At 35.6% G+C, this 26,443-nt stretch overlaps 1 protein-coding gene across 2 annotated transcripts in view; it reads right to left on the reverse strand.

The window, feature by feature from the left end:
- The window catches only part of ANTXR2 (ANTXR cell adhesion molecule 2), a 158,500-nt gene that overhangs the window by 43,618 nt on the left and 88,439 nt on the right, over positions 1 to 26,443 (reverse strand). Inside the window, exons 15-16 of one of the 2 annotated variants that reach the window (XM_066384843.1) lie at positions 18,835 to 19,002; positions 18,442 to 18,522 (exon numbers count right to left, since the gene is read on the reverse strand). In XM_066384843.1, the coding sequence (XP_066240940.1) occupies positions 18,442 to 18,522; positions 18,835 to 19,002 (249 nt within the window). Of the gene's footprint in view, positions 1 to 18,372; positions 18,523 to 18,834; positions 19,003 to 26,443 lie in introns of those variants that run through there. The other variant, XM_066384842.1, reaches the window with a different exon arrangement.

The raw sequence follows: 26,443 nt of genomic DNA on the forward strand, positions 1-26,443 counted from the left end.
AAAGAACAATCAATTTTTAAAAAGTTAATATTAAGAGTTACCTGTTGATTTATTTTCTACCGCTAATTATAGTTCATTTTCTTTTTAATGAAAATATGTTTTATAGCTGTTTCTAGCCCTTGTCCCCTGCATAATACCTGTTGTTGCTCAACAATAAATCCACAAATAATTTTCTAACCCCAATATTTACAATGATGTGATTGATTAAAATATTTAACATATATGTTTTGGGTGTTTTATATTTAAATAGTAACTAGTGACTCCAAAGTTACTAAAATAATTTATTAGTAATTCCCATTTCTATATAGACCTTTTCTATTAATTTCTTTGTATACTCCTGACCCTATAAATTACAACTAAAACCAGAATTCTAAATTGTGGTGCATTTATTTTCTGTATAATTGACTAATTAACTTTAAAACATAAATTAAATCAGAATATAAGTGGTTAACTAAAATTTCCAATAAACTATTTAAAGCTCAAACAAAGTTCAAACCTTCACTCACCACCTACCTGCAGGACCCTGGCACCTTACTTGACCTTTCTGAGCCTCAGTGTCTTCATACATAAAATAGTGATAACAGTACTTTGCCATCAGTTGTTTTTGAGAATTAGAATAACATGTGTAAGATCACTAGTATAGTGCCTGCACATAGCTACTACTCTAGAGATTGTGTTGGTTTTTCATTAATAATAATAATATTAATAATGATGGTAATGTAAACTGACCTCCATAAATCTATAGTCTAAATTTTTTAGTTAAATATATTCCTCAGTTTTGACTTTCTATACTGGCTGTAACAGTTTTGGATCCTGACACTGTCCCAACATCGCTATAATTGTCACTCTAAGGTATATATTACATGGGATTTTTTCTGATATTTTTTATTTTTTCCTCTTTTAAAACTAAAGTTAAAGGTTGCTCTATTTCCATGTCTTGCAAGATTCTTGTATTTCTCAACAACAGGTTGTTATCTCCATGTACTTTATATTTACAACAAAATATTTCTTATATACATTTGAAATATTAGAAGTCTAAGAATTTTTGATTAAAACAATATTAACTCAGTTGCCTACTTATTTATTTTCTTAAGTGAGAAACAGGAGGCAGAGAGACAGACTCCTGCATGCACCCCAATAGGGATCCTCCTGGCAAGCCCCCTGTAAGGTGATGCTGTGCCCATCTGGGGCCATTGCTCCATTGTTTGGCAACCAAGCTATTTTAGTGCCTGAGGTGAGGCCATGGATCTATTCTCAGCGCCTGGGGCTAACTTACTCCAACCAAGCCATGGCTTCAGGAGGGGAAGAGAGAGAGAAAGAGAAAGAGAGAGAGAGAGAGAGGAAGAGAGAGAGAGAGAGAGAGAGAGAGAGAGGGAAAGAGAGGGAAAGAGAAGAGAGGGGGGAAGAATGAAGAAGCAGATGGTCGCTTCTCCTGCGTGCCCTGAAAGGGAATCAAACCCAGGACATCAATACGCTGGGTAACACTCTACTACTGGAGCCTAACAGCCAGGGCCAGAATTTGTCTATTTATAAACAATATCTAAAATATACTTTTATCTAATTGATCAAAGTAAGATGATCTAATATATTATAAGAATAAAATTATGACCAAACCAATGACCTTAGAGATTTATGTTAAAAGCATTTAAAGGTTTGAGGTCATCATAAATGCTACTTGTCTTCTAGAGGGGTAAAAAACAATAATAGGAGTGTATTTAGCTGAGTTACAAAGTGATTAATTTTTATTAGCATTTGTTTATTATTGTTAACCCAAGATGAAAAATTAATGTCAGAGCATCCCAATGGGAGAACAGTTCCAACTAGCTATGTACATTTAGTGATGGAAACCCATCAGTACTTCACTGCTTATACCAGTATTAAATAAAAGAGAATCTGCGTTTACATTACTTTGCAGTTGTGACGTTAGGCAGCGAGTTGCAACACATCAAAATGACAATGGAAATAATCTAATATCACACATTAATATTTTCTTTTTTGAAAAAAGAAAAAGACAAGTTTTATAAAGACAAAACTGAAATAAAATTTAAATATGCTTCTCTCTTTAAGCTGTATCCTCTTTATTTTCTTCCATATGCAGTATTTTCAATTTATTTTAAGTGTAATGGTAGCAAAATATCCATTACAGTTATTTTGTAGTTATAATATTCAAATATGTTCCAGAATATTGAGAGAAATACATGCCAAATTTTGATTTTTATAGTAACCTATAAAATGTTTATATGTATTTATTAAATATTGATACCTATTTATTAAATATTAAATTTATGAAATGTCTAATTACTAAAATCAGATTAATTTAAACAGACTTGTAAACAATAAACCCCACTTTCTACCTACAAAAATTATTTTAATTACCAAAGTTTATTAAAGCCTTCTGTATGAGAGGAAAAGCACAAGTCCTGGAGTTAACCAAGTGAGCACCACAGAAAAAGGTCCATCTTCATAGAACTGGCTTGGTTGGAACGAGACAAAATAACATGATTGCTAAAATTCAAAAGTATCTTTGCGACCACTTATTTCTTTATATACAAATGAGAAAACTGAGGACCAAAGAGATGAGAAAATTTGTCTTAGGTTTCAAGATAGTCAATGACAGCATAGAGATCCCAAGTTTTATGACTCTAAATACTTCATCCCTCTTGTTCCTTTGAACACACTCTTCCTCTGGGGCACAGAATTAATTAAGAGGTGGACGTTTGCAGTAGAGGAAGGGGTTAAATTACACAACTTTTAAGGTCCCTTATGATACAAATAAATTTTCTGTGAAATTTATTGCTATTTCTAAATATTGTCTTTTATTTACACATGCATACAGAATTAAATAGATATCACATTAAATATATAATTAAGTTAACAGTAATATGCATGCATTCTGAATACCTGCTGAAATGATTTATTAATTTATTGATACATAAATACAAAACTGATAATTTCATCACAGAAGACTCCAATTCAAAATTGAATTTTTAAAAGTACTTCTCTACCTATACAATAGTCTTAATTCAATTAGTTATTAATTGAATAGGGGGAAGAATAAAGCATCATACTGCAAAATCACAGTATAGCATACAGAGCACTCACTGAACTGGAAATCAAAAACCCTGGGTTTGAATCTAGGCTCTGTTACTTTTTAGCCATATAACTGGGAAATTCATAAAACATCTCTGGGCCTCATACTCTTTTTTTTTTTTTTTTTTTGTATTTTTCTGAAGCTGGAAACGGGGAGAGACAGTCAGACAGACTCCCGCATGCGCCCGACCGGGATCCACCCGGCACGCCCACCAGGGGCGATGCTCTGCCCACCAGGGGGCGATGCTCTGCCCCTCCGGGGCGTCGCTCTGTTGCGACCAGAGCCACTCTAGTGCCTGGGGCAGAGGCCAAGGAGCCATCCCCAGCGCCCGGGCCATCTCTGCTCCAATGGAGCCTCGGCTGCGGGAGGGGAAGAGAGAGACAGAGAGGAAGGAGAGGGGGAGGGGTGGAGAAGCAGATGGGCGCTTCTCCTGTGTGCCCTGGCCGGGAATCGAACACGGGACTTCTGCACGCCAGGCCGACGCTCTACCACCGAGCCAACCGGCCAGGGCAGCCTCATACTCTTCATCTGTAAAATGGGAGTCATATCACATTGAACTCTTAACACTGTTAAGAGTTGAACATACCTAAGAATGGTAGGTGCTCAACAATGTTATCTGAGTTTGAGTTCTAAATCTTTCTCTCAAAAGAAAGTGTTCCCTCTTTCTTGAAATCATGAGTGCCTGTAACAAGTACTATGCTCTGTCCCCACACAGAAACACCCCCCCACATGTACACACATGCACATACACACAAACACACACGCCCTCACATACATCTATATAGCAGGCCTGAGCTTCACTTATCTGTCTAAATATCTTTTAAAAGCAAAAGAAGGTCCCTAAAAAATCAAGAAAAAATATATGAAGCAATAAATCTCTGATTTTATTTTTTTAAACTTAAGTCTGTGTTCTTAAAAGGAAGAAAATAGTACGAAATGTCCAATGGGAGAAAAAGTGTTATTTTATCCAAGAAATGCCTTGACAACATGATAATCCACCAGACCTGCTATATCATAACTTCATGTGATTTTTTTTGTGACTCATGATGAAAGACTACATACAAAGATAAAAAACACTGATACAGGGTTATGCTATACAGAGAAATATATCTCCACTCCTGTCACAAATACATTTGCAAATGTCTCAAGAGCCTGATTCTAATTTCACTTGATCATGTTACTGACCAGCTCTAAAACTTTACTGGGTCTCTGCTGCCTAGAAATTAAAATCTAAACTCTTGGCACCTGCAGATTTTTTCAGTTCCTCCAATAATTAGTTACTATATGAAAATATAAAGAAGTGAATAAAGAAAATAAATGAACATTATTTCATTTTCATGTTTTTTTCTATTTATATTCAAAGCTGATCATAAAAGGAAGAAAAAAATTGCTGTAAAGAAGAAATATATATCTCAAAGACAAATGTATAATTTTAAATTTATAGACAATAATATTCAAGCCACTGACTCTAACTTGCTACCAAAATTCAGGTTACCATCATCGGAAGTAAGATACACATGTCAAAACAATTTAAAATTCAGTAAAATCTAAATTAATTTAGTGTATTATATGCTTTTATTATGGAGAACATGAGATACTAACCTGAAATCCTATTTCTGAAGTTTTGAGCTTTATCTGCTTTTTTAAGGATTTCCCCTTGAAAAATTACAAGACAATTTTTCATAGCCGAAATGCTTATCGTTAATACAGTCAGTTGCAATTTCATTGAAAAGTATCTCAGAATAATAACATTTAATAGCAAATAGAGTTTAACCCAACAAACATGCCTGGAATATCCACCAGGGGAGAGGGGGAAACAAGAGATTTTAAGAAAAAACTGTTTAGTCATTCCAAGGTTCGGTTTGCTTAATTCCAAATGATTAGGGTTGCAACAGTGCATACGCATCCTTACACACATATAATTTGTAGTTAACTAAACACTTCATTCTCTTATTACCTGCATATTTTTCAGGGGAATAATCTCTCTTCCCCATTCTTCATTTCTTTTTTCTTTGTTCTTCCCTTCATTCCCTGTTTCTATTGTAGCTCCTCATTCTCCCTCCTTCTATAATCTGACATTTCTTCTTCACTGAAGTATTTTTTGTATGCTGGTAAACACGAAAGTAATATTACTCAGATTTACTGCTGTTGCTATACTCAGGGATTTTATTTGGATTTATTGTTACTTGTCTATAATTCCTAACTGCCCTACAGTAACTGTTAAAGGGTGAAGATCTGAATATTAACCCAGAGAAATCTTTGAAAGCTGGGAATGAAAATATTTATCACACACACACACACATACCTCACTCCTAAACCTCTTATCTCATAAAAGAGTATCTTATGTCAAAGCATGAACATTATATCTATTAAGGGCTTAACTTCAGTATTAATAACTCAGATTTAAAACTCTTGGCAATTAATTAATATAAATGACAGAAGTCATCCCCCTTTTTCCCAATGTAACAATTTCTCCCACCACTTCAATTCCCTTTCCCCTGGACCCTTCCGTGCTCATTTTAGGCTATAAAAACCAGAGGTCCTGAAACTTTGATCCTGTTAACTGCTGCCTTTTGTATCTGAGATTAACGAAGTAGACATTAGCAAATTTATAACGAACGGTTTCAGACAGCTGCCCTACTTTAAGTATAGTTAATGAAAAAGGAACTAATCTAGTTAAGAGCATAGGACTAGTTCATAAATCTGGATTCATAGGGCAGATAAAGCCATCACACCTCTTCTGGAGAATAGGAACTGAATTTAATCTTCTCACTACATTTGTTGAGAAAAGCCAGTGTTACTATAAACTGGACTAATGAGACACTCAGAGCTAGCATAAGCCACACATAGACAAAAGATGATTATGCAAGCAATTGACAGAATGTCTGATTTCACTGGGATAAATACAGATCTCACGAAAATTTTAACCACTGAAAACACTTCTTCAGTTGAATATGAAACAAAGATTAAATCTGCTTTAGAAAAAATTAAAAAAATGCAACTACAAGCAACAAAATAAATGTATCCTGATAAAGAGAATTAATAAAAAATTATAAGCTTTCATCTACTCAGAATTCAACCTAAGTAAAAATGATTGTGCCATGCTTTTATAACTTAGAAAATGTTTAATAGATTTAATTATACATTAAATATTAAACTTCATCCAAAAATGATCAATCTTTGGTCCATATAAATAACATTTTATGTAGCATCATCCTCAGCCATATATTTATAAGAAATAATTCAAATTTGTCAATTTGATAATTGCTCTGATGTCTTAATTTTCTCAAGTAGCTTAGTTTCAGGATAGAATCATGAAGTATAAATTATAAGTCCTGATAACAAAAACGTTTAAATTTTTTACAAAGTCAAACTGATGTCTCCCATAAGAATCACTAGAGTCTAATGCATATATTCATCAATAGCTTTTTTATTTTTAATCTATTATAATAAAACTAAGAGGGACATTAATAGACATAATCCTCTTCACTGAATCAATATCTTGTGCAAATTATAGGGACTTAACAAGTGTGACTTGTTGGTATAGTACATCATAACCAGAATTAGGAAGTTAAAGTCTTGCTCCTGCTCACTGAGATGTGAGAACTATCAAGTCTGTTGGGTGTTAGCTTAGATCGACCAGGTGAAGAGTAGAGAGAATAGAGAAATGTTAAAACTTGAGCCATAAGTAAGGAATATGGTAAGTCCAGTTAAACACAGATAATGTGGTGACAATAGAATATCTGAGAGAAAAATTCACATAAGCTTTCAGAGGCTTGCAAATAGAATTTAGGAGAGAGGATACATTGCCGAAAAACAACATGCGTAATCATAATAGCAAAACATTGAAAGTCCATGGGCTCTCCAGAAAAGTAGAGGATGAGGAAAACATAAGACCAAGAGTTAAGTCTTAGGACTCAACTAATTTTAGGAGGTAGGAGAAGGGGGATAAATGAGTCAGAGAAAGATAATCAGTAAGTAAATGCTCATTACTCTATAACTTTTATCTTTATCCCATGCATATAAATATGCTATTTAAATTACTTAAACATGTTTTACAGATCTTCTTACTAACTCTGTTAGACATTTAAGATATGATATATATGGATATATGATGATGTATGGGTGTAATTGCAAACCCATATAATCCTCTGTGTGTGTGTGTGTGTGTGTGTGTGTGTGTGTGTGTGTGTGTGTGTAGTTCTCACTAGGGTTCTTAATGTTAATTGGTATACTGAATTCATATTAAACTCTTTGTTAAGAAATCATTAGTATCAGAAAATGGCTCTAGTTGAAAATTTTATTGTAAGCAAGAAACAGTGCTTGATTTAAAAAATAACTTAGAAATTTCTAATTTTGATTCAAATAAAAATGTGCTTAGTACTGGATAAGATTATATATATATATATAGCTATATAGTATTATTTTTAGTATACTAACCTGCTTGACGAGAAGCATTATGGGAATTTTAAGTTTAGGAAATTAGAACCATCTTTTATCCCACATTTCTCATTTGAAAATAACTCTCTAAGGAGAGAGATATGAGGTATGTCAAAGAATAAAATTATTTTGAAATGGGAATTTGTAATAAGTACCACAATTTCATTAATTACAAAAAGTATATGGAGATAAAAAAATTCTTATAATCCTTTGATATAAAAACAGTTCATTTTTAACCCAATGTCAAATAAATAAAATGGTAAACAACAAGTCCACTGGTATTCTTAAACATAATTTCTTACAAAGTTTAAAAAGCAAATTACTTTTATTTTATAGCTGAAAGTTACATCAGTTTCAAATTTTTCACATGTTAGAGGGTGTGATTTGACTCAGACTAGAATTACTAGAAAATGTAAGTTAACATTATGTGAAGCAATTTTAAGGATGATTTACTTAGAGAGTATAAAGGTATATTATAAAATTTCTAGTGTTCCTTTTAGAAATAAAAAAGGAAATTAGAGATATGTAGCCAAAAAGGAATTTATTTCTCCTTAAAAGTATATATTTGTAAAATGTGTAATTATAAATTTATTTTTAAGAATAAGAAGGCAAAGCCTAGTCTGTGCTGGCACAGTGGATAAAAATCGTTGACCTGGAATGCTGAGGTCATCAGTTTGAAATCCTGGGCTTGCCCGGTCAGGCACATATGACAACCAATCAATGAACAGCCAAAGTGAATCAACTATGAGTCTATACTTCTCACTCCACCCCCACACCCTCTGTAAAGGCAATATATAAAATCTTTAAAGAGGAGGAGGAGGAGGAGGAGGAGGAGGAGAAGGAGGAAGAAGAGAAAGCAGAAGGAGAAAAAGGAGGAGGAGGAGCAGAAGGAGGAGAGGAGGAAGAAGAGGAAGAAGGAGAAGAAGGAGGAGGAGGAGGAGGCGGCATTAAAACTTCCTACTTAAGCCAATTTTCTTAGCTGAGTTATGAACTTTTCCTTAAACTGAACTTATAAATGGGGGCCTGGTAGACAGAAAGGCACCATCATAACATACTCTGTAAAATAAGAAATTGTTTACAAAATAAATATACTTTACCCTACCTTGGACTGGGTCCTTTGAACTCTAAGTTAAAAACTGAATATTTTAAAAAAAACTGAATATTTAACATATGCCGAATAATATAGATTTTTGTAAATTATTAGATATTGTAAAGTGATTTATTTAAATAAATATGATGCCTGACCTGTGGTGGCACAGTGGATAAAGCGTCGACCTGGAAATGCCAAGGTCGCCGGTTCGAAACCCTGGCTTGCCTGCTCAAGGCACATATGGGAGTTGATGCTTCCAGCTCCTCCCCCCTTCTCTTTCTCTGTCTCTCCTCTGTCTCTCCCTCTCCTCTTTAAAATGAATAAATAAAAATTTTTTTTAAAAATAAATAAATATGAATTTAATCCTTTCTAATTAAAATTATATAAAGACTACATAAAATGCACATAAAAAAAAAAGTTAAAAATTGTATCTGCGCTGTCATTGCTGCTCTAATTGGATGATTTAATTGATTTAATTATAGCTGCTCTGTATCAAAGCTGTATATTGAGCCTAAGAAAATAATGTGTTTTGCCCTGGACAAACTGTTAACTTTTGATTTTTTTTAAAATTTTTTAAAAAAATTTATTAATTTTAATTTATTGTGTTAACATGGACTCAAGTGTCCCACTCAATATAACACCCTTACCTCCCACCCCCTGGCCCCCCATTATACCTCCTTTGTAGGGGGAGGGGAAAGCTGCTTCTTCCCCCCTTTCTTCTGCAATTTGCTGCCCTGTTATCTGTATCTATGTGTTATGTATATATATAACTTTTAATATTTTTTAAGCATTCTTTCAGTGTGACAAAGCTGAATAAAGATGGGAAAAAATTCATTTCTAAATCAGTGCATTAATTTGAGAAGAGGATATTTACACTAATCTATTATATCTAATATACTATATAATATAACAATATTATCTCCTGGTTATTATAAAGTTGCTGATCAATTTCAATCAAAAAATATTTATACCTAAATTTGTAAGTTAGTAGTACATAAAATGTATATGATGAGACTAAATACAAATTTTGTCTAGACCAGGGCAGTAAAAAGCTAATTAATTAATTATCCAAGTTCTACTTATACTTTCTTGAAAAAATAAATTTTTGGCCCTGGCCGGTTGGCTCAGCGGTAGAGCATCGGCCTGGCGTGTGGGGGGACCCGGGTTCGATTCCTGGCCAGGGCACATAGGAGAAGCGCCCATTTGCTTCTCCACCCCCCCCTCCTTCCTCTCTGTCTCTCTCTTCCCCTCCCGCAGCCAAGGCTCCATTGGAGCAAAGATGGCCCGGGCGCTGGAGATGGCTCCTTGGCCTCTGCCCCAGGCACTAGAGTGGCTCTGGTCGCGGCAGAGCAACTCCCCGGAGGGGCAGAGCATCGCCCCCTGGTGGGCAGAGCTTCGCCCCTGGTGGGCATGCCGGGTGGATCCCGGTCGGGCGCATGCAGGAGTCTGTCTGACTGTCTCTCCCCGTTTCCAGCTTCAGAAAAATACAAAAAAAAAAAAAAATGTTAGTGATTTAAATGATTAAATTTTGCATATTCTGCATTTCACATGTTGGAACCATACTGAGTCAACACTTTTGCCAGTTTACAGACATAATTAAAAGATGGGCTTATTCAAGTCAAGAAATGATATCAGAAAAGCATTCTATTTAATAAATTTGTTATTTTCCAATGAAACACACATGATGACATACACACTGAGAAAAATGTGTTCTATATTAATATACACTTATATTTATATTAATTATACTATACATACAGATGTATACATATATATATCTGTTAGTGGGATTGTAATAATAATGGCATGTTCATGATGTAGGTTATTCTAGTAAAAATTTATCTAAAAATATGTATAAATCAAAAGTTAATAATTATTTCTACTAATTTAAACAGAATATATAGTATTTTGAGGATACCTTGAAATATAAAGACAAAAAATAGTAAGAATGAAAGATACTAGTGCTAATATAAGAGACAGAAAAGTCTAGTGGTCCTCCTTCCCCGTGAGTCAGCATCATAATTGGCCTAAATAACCATATAAAATTTCAGATCTTACAGAAATAAAAGGTAAGCAATCACTTTATAGTTTTTTAAAAACTGATATTTTTCTCTAGTATTTCATTTAAATACAAAAAAGGAAATGTGTGACAGTACTGTGGACATTTTGTATAAAATTAAACTGACTTGGACTAAAAGTAAGGATTTTCTTACAGTCCCTAAAATCTATTACAAAGTTCGGCTATATGACACAAAATTACAGAAGTAGTGTACAGTTGTTCATATGCAAGATAATATGTTAATAAATAATAACACAAGAATCACTTTGTGCTCCATGGACTCACAACCGTAAACCGACTTTTGTCCCACTCTGCATTTAGATGGAAACTAAAAATTAAGTTTAAGAATGCAGCCATTAGCGGCATAATTCCAAGCACCAAAAACATTTGAAATATCAAATCATATGAGTGAAGATTTCAATCTGTTCCGAAACACTCACAGGTGGTTTACATTTCGCAAACATGACGGGAAATTTCAAGGTGATGTGGTACAAAATCTCTGCTATCAATATGTTTATTCAATCTGAAGATGAAGTTGTTGACATTATTGAGCACTGGAGGATCTGTAAGCATCAGGAAGTTCAGAGTGATCCTTGGGAGGGTTAGAATCACTGATGAAACCACAATGAAGAGGGGCAAAGACAGTTTGGTTTGAGCATGAGACTTCAGAAGCAGGACTGGCAGCAGAGTGAACATAAATCTAGAACTAGAGATATAAACAGGAAACTCAAACCAAAATCATGTGCCACCGAAGTTATCAAGTTACTCTGGTGCCTTTTAAATGAACCTGCCCTGTGTTCAGATTTATTTCTGTAGATATTTTAAAACTTGTAGACTAACACTAAATTCTGTTAGAGTGTTTTTTTAAGCAGCTATCATTAATCATTTCAAAAAATTAAAATTATATTTGCATAATTAACAAAAGTAATCTCAACAATATAAACTTAGCTTAATTGCAAATTCACCATGCACTTATGTGGCTTATTTCATCAAGTGATGAAACTTTGCCACACACTAGCATCTCTCCCCAGGCCATTGTTCCCTGGCCACTCCCACTCCAAAGGGTGACCGAGTCAGCACCTTCATCTCACAATGGTCATGCCCATAGTTCTGCAGGTAAGGGAACCTACATTTTCTTAATGATTGTAGTTTATATTACCACAGTCTTTATTATCTTACCATACCCTGGAGCTTTACCTGTCCGGCTAATATTTATCCAATTTTGTCATGTCATATATGTGTGTGTACATATTCCGAGTTTTGCCATATTCCCAGAGAAAACTACACACATTTTCTTTTCTAGCTGACTCTACATGGTAGCAGAAAGAAAAATAAAGAAAAATGCTGCCTTTAAGATGTAGTTATCTTATTTTTTAATATCTATATGGCCATAAAGCCTTTTTTAAGTAGGAAGAAAATTAAAATCAATGCAATTTTCTAAACTTAGTTTGATTAAAGGAGTATGGCCACTTGAAAAACTCTAATTACATTTCGCCTTCATGTCATAACAAACCCTGTGATATAAGTTCAAAAACAAACAGTAGGTCTACTTCACGGGTGTTGTTACTATTACTAGGAATCACAGTGCAGTATATAAATTTAGGTCTGCTTATTGGTGAAGGAGGAATTGTGGTCTGAAGGTTAACAAAATCTCGGTTACAGCCAAGAACCTCCGTGGAGATTTAACAGGTTTGTGGAACAACTCCAAAACTAGGGCTGTGCTTTCTTCTTCCTCTGCCTTTCTGCTTCTCTACCTCTCCCTTTCAAATTAAAAAAGAGAGAGGCAGAGAGAGAGAGAGAGAGAACGCATGGTAATGCATCATTTATAAATTACCTTGTTATTGCAAAAACAAAACACTGCTTTGAAAACCAAACAAACTCCTGCTGCGGACTCCAGCGTGTTTGATGGAGGCCCTTCAAAAGAGTCCATGGCTTAATGGAGGTTGTTTATGTGGGGACTTCGATCGGTACCTGCTGTCCCCCGTCACTCCCTGGAAGCTTGGCGGCAGATGTTGCAGCGTTCAGATGTCTCTGAAGTGGCTTTCTGTCCCTGTTTCCCCACCGCAACGGAGTCAAACTGCATTAGATCTCTTTATTTGTGCCTAAGGCAAGTTTGGGAGCGCAGCTGTGTCCACCCTACTCCTACCTTTTGGTGTTTCAGGCCTCCAGGCAGCGAGTGAGACCAAAACGGTTCTGCCGCTCTCAGCTACCTCCGCTGACAATCCGGCTGGGGAGGCCGCCGCCGCTGCAAACAGATGTCGACGACAACCTGATAGCTTACACCTGGACGCGGCCCTAACCTCGCGCTCCAGCGCTGAAACATTCATGACTCGGAGGAGTTGCAGCCACAATCAAAGCCTGCGCCCGGTGTGTGCTCGCAGCCGGCGGACCGCGCCACCGAGGCGGGAGCTGACGCCGAGAAAAGGGAGCGGGAGCGGGGACAGAGAGGTTTCTCGCACCGCTTTGATACTTTATGCCTGAACTTCAATTACTAGATCAAGAACTTCAATTCAGCAGCGGATTCTGCAAATGAGACCAGTGCGGCCTCTGAGCCATGAAAGAAGAGTATTTGACTTGCAGAATAAATGTGCGTGACTCTGGGTTCACTTGCACATTCGCTGATTTGTTTATTAAACTCAGTTCTCCAGAGGCTGAATCTGCAGTAAACACTTTATAAATAAATGACAAGACTGTTTTCCAAGGTAGAAAACGTGCCGCTGACTAGAGAAAGGTTCTGTTATTCTGAAACCATCAGCCACTGCCTGAAAACAACTAGTATTTTATTTTTTTGTGCAGCATAAAGTTTGTTCTTTTTAAGGAAAAGAGTGACTATTACTTCCTTTAAAAATTCGGATATGAAAGCATTTTCGTTTGTTTCCTGACAATATAAAACAAGCTTCATTCAATCCCGACCAAAATATTTTTCCAAAAGTCTACCTAGTTCCTACAACATATAAATTGCTTTATATTCACACACACACACACACACACACACACACACACACACACACACACACACACACACTCTAAATACTTTATACAAAGCAGTAGTAAACACACAGTGGCCTTTCTGAATACAGGAGAATAACAAAACTATTTGCAAACGTTATTCAAGTAATATGTTTTTGTTTTTGTTTTTTTAAATGGGAAACAGAGACAGAGAGAGGAACAGATAAGGACAGACAGGAAGCGAGCGAGAAGAGAAACATCAATTCTTTCTTGCGACACCTTAGTTCAGGGGTCCCCAAACTGTGGCCCCGAGGCCATTTATCCGGCCCCCGCTGCACTTCCGGAAGGGGCACTTCTTCCATTGGTGGTCCAATGAAAAGCGGGAGCAAAGCACAGCATACTTTTGGTGACAAGGGAGGCATGCCTCATGGCTCCGGAAGCGGGTCATATCGCTTATTATGCTAGCAGTAACAAATATGGAACCGGCCATTGACCATCTCATTAGCCAAAAGCAGGCCCATAGTTCCCATTGAAATACTGGTCTTTTGTTGATTTAAATTTACTTGTTCTTTATTTTAAATATTGTATTTGTTCCTGTTTTGTTTTTTTACTTTAAAATAAGATATGTGCAGTGTGCCTAGGGATTTGTTCATAGTTTTTTTTTATAGTCCGGCCCTCCAACGGTCTGAGGGACAGTGAACTGGCCCCCTGTGTAAAAAGTTTGGGGACCCCTGCCTTAGTTGTTCATTGATTGCTTTCGCATATGTGCCTTGATCCTGGGGCTGCCCTGAGCCAGTGACCCCTTGCTCAAGCCAGCAACCTTGGGCTTCAAGCCAGTGACCGACCTTTGGGCTCAGGCCTTGCCAATAACATTTACCGTGCTCAGGATAAAAATAGAGCAACTGAAAGTCTTCAGTCATTCAACTGAAGACAAAAAGAAAATTAGCATCATATGTAAGAAATACATTAACCAGTATAAGAAATTACAAAACCTGAAAGCAAAAACATAGTGGAGATAAATGTGTTTAAGAGACAAAGAAGAAAAATGATAGAAGGAAGGAAAAATGATGGAAGGAAAAAAGGAGGAGGAGGAAGAGAAGGAGAGAAAAATCATTCTAGAGACCATGTAACCAAAACAGTATGATGGTTTTCTGTAACATAATGTAAACATATAAAAAATATTGGAAATCTCCAGTTATACTAAATTATTAGTATACAGAACACTAATTCTACTAAAGTATTGAAACAATTCTTGCTAATTCTATCATCTAATCTCTGAAAAAATACAAGTTATAGTTATAAATGTATGTGGGATGGAAAGTTGACATTGGAATTAATTCTCTCAAATAAAAAGGATCTGGTTGATGATGTGGAGTTAACAGAAACAGATATTCTTAATAATCTATGAAAGATGGGAAATAAAGGAGATGGGAACGGAAAGACTTCTCAAGTTGTCTAAAAGGAGAAAGCTATATGTTGATAACTACAGACTTTGTATCAATATTAATAAATATTATAAAAGATGATCACTAGCAAGATAAGCAAAACAACAACTCATCAAGATTGCCTGATTTCTATGATCAAATAATTTTGCTTCATTGGTTGGTTGGATAGGGTATATTATACTTTAAACTTAGCAAATAACTTAAAAAAATTATTAGATAGTTTTGTGAATAAAATGCTAATCTGAGATGGTGCGTTTGGGTTATTCCTAACTTTCAATACTAACATCAGTTAACTGTGGAGTGTTGGCTTACAGGGAAAAGCTCTCATAAGTCCTACACTGAGGTTTTCACAGTTGCTTGAAATAAGAGGCAAAATTTTGCAGGTGACAAAATGGAAACAATAAAGCTATCAAAAATAAGTATTATGTAGAAAGATTAAATCAGAATGTATCAAGCACATGCAAAATCATATATATTTGGCAGAATAGTTAATTAATTGAACCAATAATTGATGCTTACTAAGCATAGAGCCCTGCATTTAAATAAGAACAAAAAAATCATAAATAGCATACATAGGTGTAATAGAGTAAAAAAACTAGCTTAATTAATCATACACAATAAAGGTCTACTATCTTTTATCTAAATTTTTGAAATACAAAATGTTTGAAAATAAAGTTTTGTTCAAAGTTTGTCATCAAAATTCATTTAGAAGCAAAACCTGATCTGAATTAATTTAAGACTACTTAGTCTATATTAATACACTTTTAGTAATTATTTAACAATTACTGGTTTTTTAGCAAAATGTCTGAATAATGATCAGGAGATGTAGCTTTACACAAATAGGATATCTGGACTATATCAGCATCCTAAAGTCTGAAAAATTCTGAAGTTTGAAACAATTTGACCTCAAGATTTAGAATAGAAGGCTTTGGGACTATATTAAGTGAAAGTGTGCCCAGTTACTAAAAATCAAAGGAAATCTTGGTCAAAATAATGGAAGCATTAGTCTTCAATTACAGAAAAATAAATAGTAATTTTAACCTGTAGGGAAAACATGGAGAATATTTCAGCACTATAATTTAAGAAGAATGCTACATTTATTTGGTATCTAACATTTATTTGATACATGTTAGGCACCAGGAAAATATTTGTTGAATGAATAAAAGAAAAGAAAGTAATGCATCCTTTTTTAAACCAAGTGTATCAACTTACCTACACTCAAAAATCTCTTCTGTTCCCAACCTATCCTGGTTTTAACCCCCACCATCCAGACTATCTAGTAATCCATAAATCACTGAATTCTTGGAAGGCTTTGCTCATGATGCTTCATCAATAAAAATGCTCACTCTAGCTAACTCCAGCTGATGAAATACTACCTATTTTTAAAAGTAGAAAGTCTATGTTTTTGCAGAAACATTCCCAAATTCTTCTGGAAAGAGTTCATCTTGCTTGCTGATACCTGCCTATAATATGACCCAGATCACATTCTGGAATAAACATCTTTTTTTGTAGATATCCTGTTTGCCTAATAAATTTCTTAAGAGCAAAAGCTATAGTTTGTAACCCCCAGTATTGCCTGTACATATTTATAATTCAAAACTTATTATATTAAAATTAGCAGGAATGTTGAAAGACTAAAAAATATTTTTAATTATGAGAGATAAGAGAATCTATGAAGCATTTTCAAAAGTGATGGAACCACTGTCTGCTTTTGCTGCCCAATACATCTTCAGTGTTATCAATACTGGACACTTAAAAAGGTAAAAACAATTTTTAAGTGTTAAGCAACGCTTAAAAAGGTAAAAATTATTGAACAAATGAACTAAGGACATGAGGGAGAGAAAACTAAAACAGTATAAAACAAAGATGTCATAAAAAATATTTTTAAACGTAAAATGAAAGTCTAGTGTGTTGAGAGGTAAGAATTGTTACATGTTGTTCCCGAAGCATAGCTCCAAATCTTGCGTGCATTTATAAAGAGGCTCATATTTCATTAAATATAAGAGCATTTTACTAACCACAGTGGTCTGCTTTTGAAAGAGGCTGCTTCATAAACCCCCTGGTTCTCTCTAACTGTGGTCTTAGCAAAGGGTAAGTGATCTGCTGGGAATATTTCAGGAATATTTTCTCAGGTTGGATTTCCTAAATGGTTGAACTCGGACGTTTTTTAAATTACCCCCTTCTCATAGAAGTAAAATCATGAGATTTAGTTGGCATTGTAAAATAAATATGAACCCCATCAATTATTTCATCCTTAACAAAATAGCCTATGAGACTTGAATGAAGTCCACTGAAGCTGAAGTGAATGAAGTTCACAAACTTGTTGACACATAATGAAGAGATTCCGTGATTATCACTAACAACGGTGTGTTTCTTTTCTTTCTTTTTCTTTTTTAAGTTAGAGGAGGAGAAATAGTAAGACAGACTCCTGCATCATCCCAACTGGATCCACCCAGCAACCTGTCTGGGGCCAATGCTCAAACCAATAGAGACACTGGCTGCAGGAGCAGAAGAGGGAGACAAGGGGGAGAGGGAGGGGCGAGAAGCAGATGGGCACTTCTCATGTGTGCCCTGACTGGGAATCAAACCCAGGATGTCCACACGCCGGGCCGATACTCTATCCACTGAGCTGGCCAGCCAGAGCACAGTGGTGTGTTTCTGAACCAAACCTGTCATTGTTACATATTAAAAGATATTGAACAATTTTTCTTACTTTGATACAATAGGAAATAGTGCCAATATATTTTTAAAAAATTCTAAAACTGAGTAATTCTAGACAAATTTCCAAAAACAAAAAAGCTTCAACTAGGCTTCCTTAGTAGAGAAAATATATCCACATGTGTGTATTAATATATTTTATACATTTATGTATGTGTGTGTATATTTCTATAATGCTTTTAAAGACACATATTCAAGGAACTAGATTTCATCAACTGTTGCAGGCAGGAAAATAATGTATGTATACCTAAAGAAAAGGAGGCTCCAGGTCTCATTGCTTAGTAAATGCTAGAGAAGGACTTTAACTCCTAATGCCCAGTGTCCTCCCCCTCGGTAGAACCTCAGCATGTGATGTCATCCACGTCAAAGGCTGAAGCAGTAAGTGTGCTTATTAAAGCATGTGTACAATGGACCATACTCTTCTATGTATTACTTGAAAAGGGACTTGTGTGAAACTGCAGCTTGAAGATATATTCTAACAAAAGGTAATAATTTATTAAACATTGTGTGGATTAGGAATTTGCACAAGATTATAATTCCTTCCTCAAGCGTAACGAAGGCTTTATATTCTTTCTGATTATTATTTCACTACCTTCATTGTATGGCCCCAAGCAGTCAGCTCTTTCCCAACACATTCCCACAGACAAACCTCGTCTCCTTCCTGAGGTCGCATCAAGGACACGCGGTCGTACTGCCGCCGCAGCAGAGCCCAGAGTGCATCCAGCCGGCCCTAAAGGGAACACGATTTGTAAATTCCTAGGGAACACAATCAACCTCTATTGGCTGAACAAATGAGTCAAAATGGAGAAGGGAAAGCATTATTCTCTACTCTCATTTATTTCATAAGCTAAACTAGTAAGTAAATAACAACAAAAAAACAGAATTTCCTGTTGCTGAAAAAGTATTCAGTTGTTATAATGCAAAATAAATGTCTGCTAGTGATGTGCCTTGGTCTTTCTACAGACAGTTGGGTGGGGAGGACAAAAGGAGTTACAGTTTCTCTGGGGAAGGTCAATTAAATGACACAAAATGTGGCAATTACCTTAATTGGTGTGTACCACTTTGTCTGAGAAGACTGGTATGTGGGCTTGGGTCGAGGTGGCCTAGGCCTAATGGGTTCCTCTGCTTCTTCAGGGATTGTCACCACAGCATTTTTGGCTTTCTCCAGCCTTGCACCTTCCTCAGTAGATCCTTTATCTCCCCAACGAACCTTTCAAACAGAGGGAAAACACTTATCAGTCACACAGTGTCTTAGAAAACCATGGTCTGATTTACCCAATGGTCTTTTAGTTCACCACGTCCAAGTAAAAATGAGTGGGTAAACTAACTCTAAACTCCTCTTCTGTTGAGATTTAATAGGTTCATAACCTATTGTTATGTACTTAACATTAAGATTTCCACACACACACAGACAATAACAAAGACCTTTTGTAAAAATCTGGAATTGATTAAAATTTGAAGCAATCATTTCTCTATTGTTTCAAATAAGGAGTTAATTGGTAGTTTTCCTTAGGAAATGCATGACAGTGTATAATTCTACTGTCTAATTAGGTAAATTCCCCTTCTGGGTAAACACATACGATATATACTGATGGCACTGAAAGAAATATATGATAATGAAATTAGCATTTATTGAATGCTTACTATGTGTCAATATGCATTTAATCCATACAAAAGATAGATACTGTATTATTTCCTTCCAGATGAGGAAACTGAGACACAGAGAGATTAAGTAACATGCCCAAAGCCACACAGCTTGTAAGAATAATAGCAGGGCAAAGATTTGAATACAGGTAGACTGAAAAAGTTTCAAATAGGTTTAAATTTCATAAATGTAATTTACACAAAGGTTAATTTTCCCTACCAAACTTCTCATCAAGTTCAATTAAAACAAAATGCTGGATTTAAACATTTGGCCTTCAGAGGTAAACTCATTATATCATATATGATTTCCCCTTACTTTTGTAAAGCTTGACTTTGTAAAATAACTTTCAACTCTGCTTTGGAAAGAAAAATTCAGGGATGCCAGAATTTAATATTCCACAAATTGTAAGGAATTCCAGTCTTGTGGACAATAAAAAACCACAGTGCCAAATGATTGTCTTCTTTATTTTACAATGACTGAGAAATAAGTGCTGTAGGTAGTTAGATAGATACGAGTGGAGCAAGGATGATGGGCCAGGTACAGAAGGCCTGGCAGTGACAAAACTGGGAAAACGAGGACTCACCCCCAGGGTGACCTCCCCCCCACCCAGGATATCTCTGATTATGAAGTTTAGACCCCCTGACCTTTCATATCACTGGTCATGCATTTTGGATCCTCCCGGGACCTTTCCGACCCTGGCCTGCTGCTAGTCAGACAGGTTAAACCTCCTTAGAAGGAGAACAAACAAGGGGATCAGAGAATAGCCCTTGAGCATTAATCCCCATCCAGGACAATGAGCTTCTGACCCTTGTCAAATACATCTAGGCCTCAACTGTGTTTCAGTTCCAGGACCAGAAACGCAACAAAAGCAGATAAGCAATGCCAGGGTTGACCTCGGGACCAGCTGCACTGACTAAATGACCCCTGCCCTGGTGCTGACCAATCAGCGGACACACCTGGAAAGCTAATGAATATTCTATTAAAATCCTCCCCTGGGACTTCCCCAAAATCTCCACCCTTGAAAGCCCTTAGGACAGAAGTCCCAGTGTCTTCTCTCTCCAGGGAGCAGCCTCAGCCTCTCCCCTCCCCTCTCCCCCACCCCATGTTTTACCTCTTCCTTTCCCTCTTATAAATTCAAAGGCCTTTCTTTTGCCTCTGTCACTTGTTTCCTGAGCCCACTTCTTCTACCACTGACTTCTACGTCTGTGACTTTCTAAATAAACTTTCTCTTACACTTTGAGTCTTGGCTCTGAATTCTTTCTTTCTTAGGCAGAACTCAAGTACAAGGTTGCTGAACCATGGCCCGGTCTGACTGCACAGTCTAACACCTGGTGCCATTCTCACCACCAGCATAAGAACTAAATCTGAGCCAGAATTTTTCATGTGTGAACAGGTCAGTAGGATGTGGCCCCTAGAGGAAGGCTTCGTCCAACCAAGAGCAGTTGAGAAGTCCAAAAGCCAAAGACATTATCAGAGATAACGTAAGTGAAGCTCTAAAAAGAAATAGGAAAGCCTATCCAGGGCATACTGACTCACCAGAGTTAAGTCATATCTACAAAGAGAAGGTGATTAAACACATTTTAAAGCATTTTAATGACCTGAGGTACTGGGTAGGAATACAGATGATCACTGTTCATGGAAAGAACTATTCACAGCTTTTTGAGAAGGCTTACCTAGATGCTTTTACCCTCTTTTACTACAATTTTAGAATAGGCTTTCATTTTCAATTGGGCCCTGTTGAGTCATTAAAATGTATCTGTATCTTTCAGTGTGACCCGTGATACTAGAATGTTCTTTATGAGGTTGTTAAAATTGCTTTAAACACCATTAAACCTTTAGAGCTAGATAGCAGGCTCTTTTTCCAGAGAAATGACCTTCTCTTTCAAATCACCTAGATCAACTAAAATCTTCAGATATAGCTAAATTGAAGTAGGAACCCTAAAATCAGGATACATATCCCTAAAATTGTAAAGTCTCAGTTTTAAGGGGAAAAAATGCAAACAATGGAAAAAGATAAGATACACAGTTAAGTAAACACATGAATATCATAACTCAGAGAAGTAATGCAGAACAGAAATTAAGATACATTTTGATCTATTCAGAAGTTATAGATGGTAACATGTACAGCTCCCTAGCCTGGCCTTCACAGTTAATATTGCAGAGGTAATGGTAATCATGTTTACCCTCCAAGATTCACTGACACCATTCGCAGATAAAGAACACAAAGCTAGTTAAACTAGAGTTCTGGCTCAATGTGGCAAGTCCAGGGACTTAACTATCAAAAGACTATTCTTACGAAATATAGCTGCTGAGTTCTATAAGTAACTCATTCAATAAATATACTAGTGTTAGTTCATGAAGGAGCTAGCAGATCTATCACTAACAGCAGCAGCAGCACAAACAACAAAACAAACAATTTTCACTTGCTATCATAGTCTAACTTTACAGAGTTTTCTTAAAAGTCTTAAAAGCAGTTGAATATATATATATATATATATATATATATATATGCAAGTGTATGTATAAATTTTAATATTTTAGTTTGACCATATTCAGATGGTCAAAAAGGATAAAAGAATTTTTTTGAAAAGATTTCTATAGAGAGCTTTAGGAGAATTCATATACCTAGATATTTTTACTCTGAAAAAATAAAAGTAAGTACAAGCTTGATAGCTAAATTCTTCCAACGCTACCTGGCTGTCACAAAACAATGAAATTCTATAATTTTCAGAGCATATATGAATGACAAGAAGGTTATATTATAAAGGAGCAATTTCTGAATTGAAAAAAGAAACCAAAACAGTTTTATGCTGAATTGGCAGAAAAACACATCTGAAATCATTAGGTATTGTGGATCAGTTGTGCTAGCAGCTGTTATTAACATCATCTCAGTTCTAGTTTTCTGCAAATTTCCATTACCATAGTGTTTAAGTATTTAATTAAAATAGGACTAGAAAAAATTTCTAGGTAAAATCCCTATACAGACTTAAAATAACTTTACTTAGGGAGATATGTTCTGTAATTAAGATGTGCTCATAATTTCTATAATTCCCTTTACTTTTCACAGTTGAATATATTTTAAAAAAGGAAATAATTTCCAGGTTTGCATATGCATACTTTTAAAACAGATTACATATTCTATTTTTCCTCTCCAAGTTTAAGTTCATGTTTGATAAAGTTTAATGATCTTAATTCTCACTTTGATTTTTATTGTGTACTTTTATGTATTGTGTTTCATCTTTGTAATGTTCACATTTGCTCTCTCATTTTTTTTTCATTCTCACTCCCATTTGCATCTTCTCAATGGCATACACCATAAAATGTAGCCAGAATTATATAAGGCTAAAGTAGACCACAGTTATTGAAAGTTGGTGAGCCTTTTTCATAATTTTTTTTTTCAAATTAACAGTACAGGCAATATGATTTCATATAATAAGAGTCAATAATGCCCCATTCTCTCCATTCCTATTCAACATAGTGCTGGATGTTTTAGCCAGAGCAATCAGATAAGAGAAAGAAATACAAGGCATTCATATCAAAAAAGAAGAAATAAAGGTTTCACATTTGGCAGATGACATGTTCCTGTATATGGAAAACCCGAAGACTCCACAGAAAGACTAATATAAATAATAAACCAATACAGTAAGGTCACAAGATACAAAATTAATATATAGAAGTCTATTGCTTTCATATACTCCAATAATGAAACTTCAGAAAATGAACTCAAGAAAATAATCCCTTTTACAGTTGCAACAAAAAAATAAAATAAAATACCTAGGTACAAAATAACAAAGAATGTAAAAGACCTACATACTGAAAACTACAAAGCATTATTAAAGAAAATAAAAAAAGATACAATGAAATGGAAAAATATCCTTTGTTCTTGGATAGGAAGAATAAATATAGTTAAAATGGCCATAATTACCCAAAGCAATATACAAATTTAATGCAATTCCCATCAAAATTCCAATATCATTTTTAAGAAATAGAACAAAAAATTTACCAGGTTTGTATGGAACCATAAAAAAACCTTGAATATCCAAGGCAATTCTGAGAAAAAAACAACAAAGCCAGAGGCATTACAATACTTGACTTCAAATTATGCTAATGAGTCACGATAATCAAAATAGCATGACATGGGCAGAAAAAGAGATATAGAGACCAACAGAACAGACTCAAGAGCCCAAAATAAAACTACATATATATGGGCAAATCATCTTCTACAAAGGAGCCAAAAACACACAATGGAGAAAAGAAAGCCTCTTCAATAAACTGTGTGGGAAAATTGGAAAGCCACATGCAAAAGAATAAAACTTGACTGCAGTTTGTTCCCCTGCACAAAAATCAATTCAAAATGATCAAAGACCTAAATATAAGATCAGAAACAACAAATTACATAAAAGGTACTAAACTCATAGGCCTTGGCCATTAAAAACAATTTATGAATTTGACCCAAAGGCAAGGGAAGCAAAGGCAAAAATAAATGAATGGGACTATATCAAACTAAGAAGCGTCTGCACAGCATTAGAACCTGACAATAAAACAAACACACAGCCAACTAAATGGGAGATGATATTTGCAAACAACAGCTCCGATAAGGGGTTAATATCCAAAATATATAAAGAATTCACAAAGCTCAGCAACAAACAAGCAAACAATCCAATTAAAAAATGGGGAGAGGACCTGAACAGACACTTCTCCCAGAAGAAATACAAATGGCCAACTGAGACATGAAAAAATGCCCATATTCACTAGCTATTGGAGAAATGCAAATCAAAACCACAATGAGATACTACTCCACACCTGCTAGATTGGGTATTATCAACAAGACAGGTAATAACAAGTGTTGGAGAAGCTATGGAGAAAAAGGAACCCTCATTCACTGCTAGTGAGGACATAAATGAGTACAACCATTATGGGAGAAAGTATAGTGGTTCTTCAAAAAATTAAGAATAGACCTACCATATGATCCCACAATTCCTCTACTGGGTATATACCCCCAAAACTTGAAAAGATTGGTACATAAAGACATATGTACCCCCGTGTTCATCAGGGCATTATTCACAGTGGCCAAGACATGGAAACAACCAAAGTGCCCTTCAATAGAGGATTGGATAAAGAAGATGTGGTACATATACACAATGGAATACTACTCAGCCACAAAAAATGATAACATAGTATCATTTATGACAACACGGATGGACCTTGATAACATTATACTGAGTGAAATGAGTAAATCAGAAAAAGCTAAAAACTGTATGATTCCACACATAGGTGGGATACAAAATTGGGACTCGTGGACATAGATAAGAGTGCAGGGGAGGAGGATGAAGAGGAGGGGGGAGGGGGTTGGGGAAAGGGTATAAAGAGAAACAAATATAAGGTGACTGAGAATGATTTGACTTTGGGTGACAGATATACAACATAATCGACTGTCCAAATGATGTGGAAATGTTTATCCAAAATCTGTGTACTCTTGTTGATCAACATCATCCTGTTAAATTTAATTTTCTAAAAAAAAAAGAGTCAATAATAGGCCCTGTCCAGAGGCTCAGTGAATAGAGCATCAACCTCGTGTACGGATGTCCTGGGTTCAATTCTGGGTCAGGGCACACAGGACAAGAGATCATCTGCTTCTTCCCCTCCCTCTCCCCCTTCTCTCTCTCTTCCCCTCCCATAGCCAGCAGTTCAATTGGTTCGAGCATGGGCCCGGGTGCTGAAGCACATCAGCCTCAGGCACTAAAAATAGCTCAGTATTCAAGCATCATCCCCAGAGGGGTTGCCTGATGAATGGATCCCAGTCAGAGTGCATGCAGGAATTTATCTCACTATCTCTGCTCCTTTCACCATAAGAAAGAGAGAGAGAGAGAGAGAGAGACCCAAATAAAGTCAATAATGCTTAAAATTTGAAATGTGAATTTTTCAAAAATGTTCATGGGGCCTTGGCTTTCTTGAGCTTAAACCAATAATAGCTCATTTAACTCAGTACCCATTCAGCTCATGGCTATGCTTTTCTCTTTTTTTAGAAAATATCTTAATGTTTGGAATACTGGAATATTAAAGTAACAAAAATGTGGAATAATTCCTAGAGTTTCAGCAGGAACAGTATTTATTCATTTAAAATATACTAATATATATCACATACTAATTTATCCAAATCTTGTTGTCATGTAGTATTTTACAAGTATGGATTTAAAAATGGAATTAAATGTATTATTCTGAATACAGGTTATGGCTAAAGCAGGTTTACAGCTGTTTGTATGGAAAATAATACAAAAATTAATAAATAATAACACAAAACACACTGTGTTTAGTATTCTTACAACTGTAAACCTACGTTGGTCCACACTGTATAAACAGTACATGCTCAATGTCAAATAATTTAGGAAATAATAGATAAATATATAGCACAAATTGAAAATCACTCCAGAGAAAACCACTCTAACATTTTCTGGTACTTACATCCCATCAAAACTTTTTTCCCCCCTTGCATACATACATCTTTTTACACATACATTTTGGAATGAGGCTAACTAAATAAACTAAAAATAAATTGTACCAGATGATATGTAGATATCCATATGTAATACTTTGTATTTACAAGTATATTTTTTACATACATAAGAATATCTTACCCACTCTTTTCTACCCCTCCAAGCACAGAATGACAAAACAAAGGCAAGCTGAAGGAATAGACCTTCCCTTCTGTATCAAACAACAAGAGCTAGCCCAGCTATGATCTTCATATTACTTGATACCCCACTACCCACATGAAAACACACATGCAATCTCTTCTCCAAAAGACAAACTTAATAGTGTCTAACACTTGCCTTTCCAATGGCTTACTGGCAATGAGGTACTTGTCTCAAAGGATATTTCAGCAATACAGTGGAGAAAGCTCTTAGGAAAAATGTGCATTATTTTTACATCTAATGTGCTCAAGAAAGTGCCAATCATTATCAGATGACTTGAAATAACCATTTTGGCCCTGGCCGGTTGGCTCAGT

This window comes from Saccopteryx leptura, chromosome 5, assembly GCF_036850995.1.
Source record: "Saccopteryx leptura isolate mSacLep1 chromosome 5, mSacLep1_pri_phased_curated, whole genome shotgun sequence".
In the NCBI taxonomy this organism is placed as follows: Eukaryota; Metazoa; Chordata; class Mammalia; order Chiroptera; family Emballonuridae; genus Saccopteryx; species Saccopteryx leptura.